Source organism: Tigriopus californicus, chromosome 12 (assembly GCF_007210705.1).
Source record: "Tigriopus californicus strain San Diego chromosome 12, Tcal_SD_v2.1, whole genome shotgun sequence".
Classification (NCBI taxonomy): domain Eukaryota; kingdom Metazoa; phylum Arthropoda; class Copepoda; order Harpacticoida; family Harpacticidae; genus Tigriopus; species Tigriopus californicus.
In genome coordinates, this window is record NC_081451.1 from 4121567 (window position 1) to 4129863 (window position 8297).

Consider the following 8297-nt stretch of genomic DNA (forward strand, 5'->3'; position numbering starts at 1 on the left):
GAAAGTCCAGAATCGAATTGACGGAGTATAACTCAGAAGTTGCACCTGTACTCAGCTCCAGAGACTTTTCAACTCGTCTATACTGGCTCACTGAAGTATGCTATGCACTTCCCCAGGTCCTCTTGACTCTGCACGGCTTCCTGGGTCCCGACTCCAAGCGTTGACTTTCACTGTCCTTATTCAAAATGGATCGATTCAACCTCCAGCACGTCTATCAAAATGTTCTCGTTCAAATACCAACAAGAGCTTAAAGATGGGAGTTGCTTTCACTTTCAATGTTCAATGGTCACTTCTCGGAGAGGTTCAAAACAGACTTCTCACCTTGAGAACCAAAATGTGACTTTTCTCCTTGAGCGCGAAAAATGTGACTGTTCTTGCTGAAGACTTTCCCGTACCACGTTGGTTTCCGCCTCTTCCTCCTGGACGCTAAAACGGGTTGTCCTAGGGCCCTTGGTGGAGGGCGACGGTTTCCTCAATGTCCAGGGTTGACCTCCTTTCGTCATGCCAGTTACAATTGCCATCCAGGGGTTCCTCTGATTGCCGACAATGGATTACCTCTGCCTCTTCTGTAAGGTGTGGCATGTGGGCCACATCTGACCACCACTGCGTCTAGACGGCAAAGGATTGACATTGGGCCGGAACCACGTCCCAACGGGATATCCAGGAAGGATTGGTCATTATTTGCCGTCAGGGGGCCGACATTTTGGTAACATCGATTCTTGAGGATGAGATTGTCCCGCTTCCAATCCACCGTGAACGAGCATGTGAGGAGTTTTATCCAGTAATTCTGGACGCGTGGATTTTCAATGAAATCGATTGTGAATCTATTGAACAATGGAACAAGTAACTTTTGATCAGTGAGAACCATGAAGTGAGGAAAACCGGACAAAACATCTTGCATTTGGTGATGGCCCACCAGATCGCCAATGCCTTGAGCTCAACAATAGCGTAGCGGGATTCCGTGTCCTGGAGGAATCGGCTGCCACATTGGATGTGTTGCCAATGATCCGTGGCTCTTTGTTTCTGGAGGAGGGCAAATCCGACACCCTTCAACTTCGATACGCCGGTCAGCAGCGTCGTCTTGACCCGTTGGTTGAACATGGCCAGAACCAGAGGTGAAACTAAGACCTTTTTGGTGGCTTCGAAAGCCAAAGAATGATCTTGAAGCCAGGTGAAGTCGTTTCTTCAATATATCGCGTAGTGGACTGGCCGCACTAGAAACATGAGCTAAAGCTTGCAACTGGTTCACTAAACCCATAAAGGATCGGAGGTCGGAAATTGTGGTCGGCAGTGGAAAGTTGGTTATGACCAAAAGCTTCCAATGGTCCACCCGGATTGAGTTCTGGGCAATTACATAGCCCACAAAAGTGATTGAAGATGAGAACAACTTCAGCTTCTCCTTGTTCACCGTCAAGTTGTGTTTATCACACCGTTCTAAAGTGTCGCACACAAGAGAGTCAAGTTGACGAAAAGTGTGTCTACCAAGTCCCATATCGTTGATGACCTTATTTACGGGAAAGCCATCCATAGCTATGTCGCCTCTGTAGGAGTAGAAGTCTCCTTGGATATAAATCCCATCAGGGGACGCAGAAACTTGTAGCAACCAAAGGGTGTGAGCTTGGCAAAGTAGGCGTCATCCTGGTTAAATCCGGAGATTACCTCCTGAGGGAATTTTTGTTGGTTGGGGCGAACGAATGACTTTCGTGTTTAACCTGGTCAGGTCGACACAAATCAGGGTTTTGGCGTTGGGTTTTGATGCGATGACCACGGGGTGGCACCATTATGATGGCTTGTCACCCACGCACTCAAAATGCCATGATCCTCCATATAATTAAGCTCCTGTTCAACCTTATCCCAAAGAGGTTAAGGGATTTGTCGGGCGGCGTGAATTGCAAAGGGGTGATATCCCTTATTGAGAGGGATACGCATCCGCTTACCCACAATACGGCCTTTCAAGGAATGGAGTTCAGAGGAGTCGTCAAAAACTTTGGTGTAGACAGTGTGAAGTTTAGTCTCCATACTCTCGTCTGTTGTTTGTTCCGGTATAGAATCTATACACTTTTGTTTTCCAGGTCAGATCAGACTTGGAGACAATTGTTCAAAACTCTTGGTCCGTCTGAACCCCTGGAAAGTCTTGTGTAGCAAATACTGGTCGTGGAAAGTCCTCGTTGATGATAATCAGGAGGCGACATGTCCGCAATTCCAAATAACGATCTTTGACCTCACGTCTTTCAAATGTTTGGGCTAGCATTTTTTTTACCTTACGTCTTTCCAATGTTTGGGCTAGCATTTATTTTTTGTAAGTAAAAAAGTATTTAAGTATATATGGATAGGCCAAGTAATTGGTATGTGTCGCAATTCGATCAGAACTCAATAGTATGGATTGTCGCGAATACATAAAAATAGCACCATGGCTCATATTGAAACTTGTTCACAAAAAGACCAACTAGTTTAGGGAACTAAGAGATCAAGTTCAACAATCTCATCTTGAAATCGTCAATCATTGGCTCTATCTACAGGGTGGAAAGAAATTAAGAAATTAAGGCCCGCTCTTTGTCGCTCCTGAAAATCTTACCCCCTAACTCAAAGAAAGATTTGATCAGATTGAGTCTCCAGTTTTCATTAAAAGGGATTATTGAAAAACCTATAACCAAACCACGAATGATTCGATTTTACTCCAAAGGAGGCCCTTAATTTATTTATACCTTGTGTACCACAACGCACCACCTTCAGTGCAATAGAGCATGTTAAGTGAAGGAAATTTAAGAAAAATATAGTGTGGCAACCCTGATATTGAATATTTTGAGGAAGACAAACATTACAGTCAGTGTGCACCAGGCATAGACCAAATGTGTGATTTAATTCAGTTTCCCGGCTGGGTGAAGCAAACAGTATTCTGATTTTGAAACAAAGAGTTTAGTGCAATAACACTGCACAAAGAAATATCATTTTTTTGAGTTTTGTACCATAACCTGCTCGATCGTTGAAAATTCTATTGGATTCAAGCGCGAGTGCGAGCGCAGGTTGGCTACAATTAGAGTGCTAGTCTAGCACTAGTCTAGTGACTAGCCCTCTAACTACAATGTTTGTCTTATTTCTCCCTCCTCAAAATGATGAAAATCAGTGTTGCCGCACTTCATTTTTCTGAAATTTCTCTTGGGTTACATGCCCTATGTGAAGCCATTTCAAGGCTAGACACGGTGCCAAAATCCATTAATTTAGAAAAATGGACGAGGGGAGCAAAATGGTATCTCGTATTGAATTCAGCAAGACCGGGACTGTTAGAAGATAGTAAGCGGGAATTGTTTCAATGTTCGTTTTTGGATTGGGTTCGTTACCATGGGTTGAAAATGATGTACTCTTTACAATTTCTTTGGCTCAGTAAAAATTGTGAAAACTTGTTTTGACCTTAATGTACCCAAAGCAGCATAACTGGGCGGGCTTAACGATCGAGGAACAACAATCAAGAGGTTATATTTTCCTAGAGAACCTGGTCAGAGACGTGCGAGGTTTGACAAGTGGCTCCACTTCGAAAAAGTAAGCGATCAGATGAACTAAAAAGTTTCCAAACAGATTTCGAATTGATGCGCTGTGTAAGAAAGAGTACTGTCATGACAAGCACCATGGAAGATTGTTTTCAAGGACACTGCGAAATTCTACTCCAAGACAAGCTGATTTATGGATATGATGGTATTTTAGATTATTAAAAAAAGTATTGTTGCTTTCTAAATACTTTCTGAACCCATTTTTGATTAGATTAGATTGCAAACATATTTCATTAGACTATTCAAATTAACATTATGGCATGTGAATTTCCAGAGTCTCTCAAGAAACAAGTCCCAGATACTTTACAATTTCATTTGTTGACTATGGTTGTACTTTCTTCTTTGAAGTGCTTTAGTCCAAATTGACACTGGCAGCATGCGAGAAATCAGCGTGACAGCTACATTTTATTGAGAAATAGCGTACGCATACTGATGCAATTCTAGTGGCAAAAGAGAGATGGTTGTAGTGCAATTGGTTAACGCACGATCGAGCTATGCTCGGGTTCATGGGTTCGATCCCAGGTCTCTCCCCCACCCCCATTGCTGTAATGGATCATCGCCTCGAATTGCGCTCCTTCAACCCAGAACGGGCAAGAGACCAGCATTGTAAATGTATCAAATTTGTATCACGAAAATACCGATCCAATGAGAAACAATCTCGCAATAAAGATTTTAATTTAATTTAAAAGACACTTTAATGCTGTAGAATATGTTGGTTGAACCCAAGGAGAATCAAATTTGTCATAAACCATTCAAAGCTTTGCCTTTTTATGCAATGCAAACATGTTAGGTCTTTTTGGAAGTGACTGACTCCCTGTTGAGAAAGTTTCCAAACAAAGCCCATGTTTGTTGACAATTGGCAGCCAATCAGATCGCTCGAATTTGATGACGTATACTCAACCTCGCGGGTCTCTGCATCCAGGGTCCAGGGTCCCTAGATTTTTTATCTGAAGTTCGTGATGTGTTCAACAAGTCTCTGTCGGAGTTGTTGATTGGACTGGATTACTAGAATTATTTTCGATTATCGAGCTGAGAGGGTAACAAATTACGCGATATCTTCATCATCAGATGGAGACGGTGCTTGGATGAATGATAAGCAGACGTATGAAGCAGGCCAATGATTTTTCAGGAGGGATATCTGTTCAAAAACAATCTTAGGTTTTAAGGTCCTTGACAAGCAAGAATTGTGTTTTTGACCTATCCTAATCGAATGGTAATTGTCCAAAAATGTTGAGTTCTTATTTGACTCTCTTGCTCTCAGAAAGATCAATGTCAGGGCTTAAAAAGTCATGATGAGTTAATGGATGATGAACAGAGTAGATTGAATGATCGAGGATCCTCAGCTTGCTCACCTAAGACCCGTAAACATTGTTCTTGTTCAAAGGCTATTAAGTTGATCCAAGTCTAACCAAAGAACGTGATCGTGTCCTGGCAATCCAATCACGAATTTGTTGTATCAGGGAGCATTGGTTGAACTTCGGTCACTTGTGAGTGCAAGCAAGTAGCACATGGGCATGTAGAATCCACTTAATCGGCAGGTCTTGGTAGTAATAGACGAATGGGTGGCACGAACGTATTTGAACACGAATTTCAAAAAAGTAAAAAAAAAAAACAAAAAAAGCCAAAAAAATGTAATGAAGAAGTCCTTTTCAACCCACTTTTTCCTGAAAAATTCCTGAAAACAATGTTGAGACCTTGGTAATACCTTGGAGACCATAGACATACATTGACAATAAGAAGCATACCGTACAGACCATGCTTGCAGGCACACTCTAGAGACAAAGACCTATGATGAAAAGGTACTTAAAGGATATCTGTAATAGGTAATGGGCACATCTAAATTGTAGCCATGGGTCTTAGAGTTGATAGCCTTTTTGCTTTTGTCCTAGCATTCAAGCAGCTCAGCTCTGGCCTTGAAATGGCTTCACATTGCCCTGAATACTGAGTTGGTGGTATAAAGCACGGACTTCTAGAGATATGGACTGCAAACGGAAGCAAAAATATCCTATCTCCTAAACTGCTCATCTTATTCCAAATAAGCACGTCATACGACCGCAAGGTCATTTGAATAGATAAACTTAGCCAAGTTTGCGCCCAAACCTATGCTTAGGGAACTCAGGAGACATGTTCAAAGTTATGTAGTAAACACTACACAAAATTTGAATTTTCGGCCTGCTCTTGGTCAGCTACATAAGCTTTGGACAACATAACTTTGAAACGATCAAGTTTGCATGTAAATGATATGAAATTGACCTAACGTTAATTGAAGAGATCTACGTTTCTAATTTTATTACTTTGATTCCAAAAGTGGCTCAGAGTGGCTATGACTACAAGCCCTCTAACTATGACCAAGAGCAGGCTGATTTGCCGGGAAGCTCGTTCGCAGTCCATATTTCAAGAAGTCCGTGTATAAAGTCAATGATTGACGATTTCAAGATTAGATTGTCGAACTTGATCTCTCAGTTCCCTAAACTAGTTGAGCTTATTGTCAACAAGTTTCACTATGAGCCAGGGTGCTATTTTTATGTATTCGCTACAATCCATAATATTGAGTTCTGATCGAATTGAGACCACATAAAAAGGAAATATCTTTAATGCCCACAACTCCTGAATCACACCTACCAACCCGTCAGCTATGAGGCCCATGGATATTCCAAGACGCACTACCAGTTTATTTGGAAATCCTATACGCTACCGATCTTGAAGCTCCCCGTTAGTGGGATGAAAGGAGCTAAATTATTGGACACTCTGATTTGAGTGTGTATCAACACCAACATATGCCATTTTTGACCAGAATAAAGGTTTATGCTCTTTTTCTTTGTCGGCTTATTACATAAGTTTTTTTCTATAATGCGAACTTCATATTTACAATAGCAATATGAATTAAAGATATGTAAATCATAAATAGGGCAAAAATGTAAATTCTTTTAAAAATTTTCTTTCCATTTGAATAGAAACATGTGGCCCTGGGTGGACGATATTCTCCTCAAGGCTGCGTGGCACGCCACAAAGTTGCTATTGTGATTCCATATCGCAATCGACCAACTCATTTACCTCTCTTCCTTCAACATATGCATCCATTCCTTCAGCGCCAGCAACTAGATTACGGGATTTACGTGGTAAATCAGGTAGGTTATGCACAAAGATGTTAAAAAAAAGATTTAGAGAGTACAAATGGATTCGACCGAGTTTCTTGAAATAGAAAAGAAGCTTTAAACTTTTCCTAAGCACCGTTTAGATTTGCATCGTTTAGATGGCTTGTTTCATGTTGTTCCATCCACAGTCACAGGTGAAAGGCACCTACTGAATTTGAATTTTCACGTATTGAAAAACGTATTGTATACCCGCTGTGAACAACAACACTTTCCTCAAACCCAACCATCCCCATTAGCTCATTATTTGTCTCCAGTAGAACGTAGCTTTGTTGATAAGCGAGAGGTTTAGGGTTGGAGAGGATGGTCCAAGATCTTGTGAATTTGGTTCGTCAAAAGAGAGGCCCGTAAAGGGGCTATATTTGAACGTGCAGTGCCTGATTTCTAAAAAAAGACAACACAAAAGTTAAGATCTTAGAAGAACTAGCCGTTGAGAGAGAGATTGCATTCATCTCTATAACAGAAACCTGGCTTCGGCCAGGGGTCTTAGATGAAGAACTAACCATAGTTGGTTTCAACTTAGTTCGTTGTGATAGGATACGCCCTGATAATCCCATACTCCCACATGGGGGTGTATGCCTATATGTTAGGAATGATCTGCAAATTAGTCGTGTACAAATGTCGAATGGAGAAGTAGAGGTCTTAGTTTGGCATCTTCTAAGTCTTGATTTGTCTATTGTAACAATGTATTGAACCCTTCTTGATCAGTAAGCTCTTTCATGTCAGCTCTCCAATTCACTGGAAATGAGTTGGATCAGGCAGTTTGCTCAAAGGTTTTTATTGCAGGGACTTTAATTTTCCGGCTAGCGTTGCAGAATGGGAGGCTAGTCCCGATGGGTATATTCCCATTTCGAAATCGACATCTCAGTTGTTTGAAAAGCTGGAAGAATTTGCGATCCAGCGCAATTTCTGCTAGCGTGTTGGTGTAGCCACCAGAGCGAATAGCGTTCTGGATTTGATGTTTTCTATTGACCCTGATCTGATCCAGTATGTCCATGTGACACCTAGTAATCTGTCAGATCATCATGTCTTTCAAATAGGGTCGACCATAACTCAAAAGTCGGCGTGCTTTAGAGTAAAACGGGTAAAAAAGGTCGGTCTGGATAAGTTCAAGTTCAAAGGTGAACATTGGCCAATGATTATAGAAAGACTTGAAGAACTGGACCTGGTTTCAATTCTGAAACAGGAATCGTCCATAGATGCAGCCATTGATAAATTAGTTGCAGTTTTTAAGGAATTTTGTTCTAGGTTAGCAATCTCTGAATGTGTACCGAAAGGTGGTACACGGACAAAAATTCCAAAATGTAGAAAGACTTTGTTCAAAAAGAGTTGTAAACGAGCAAAAAGGCTGAAGAGCACTTCGAATCCAGTAATTGTGGGTAGTCTCAAAAAATTGGACATAGGTCAGGGTATGATTAAGGCCTCCATCGAATATGACCAGTTACAAACAGAGAGTAAGGTGGTGCAGGAGGTCAGGTCGAATCTGAAGGCTTTTTTCTCTTTTGCGAACTCTAAGAGAAAAATGAAACACCTTGTTGGGCCTTTTGAGGTTGATGGGGAAGCCATTAGCAATGTAGAGACTATGGCTAACATGCTTGGA

At 41.4% G+C, this 8297-nt stretch overlaps 1 protein-coding gene across 1 annotated transcript in view; it reads left to right on the top strand.

Moving 5' to 3' along the window:
• Positions 1–8297, top strand: part of LOC131891831 (beta-1,4-N-acetylgalactosaminyltransferase bre-4-like) — a 38778-nt gene that overhangs the window by 10015 nt on the left and 20466 nt on the right. Inside the window, exon 3 of the mRNA XM_059241501.1 lies at positions 6500–6674. Within this exon, the coding sequence (XP_059097484.1) occupies positions 6500–6674 (175 nt within the window). The remainder of the gene's footprint in view (positions 1–6499; positions 6675–8297) is intronic.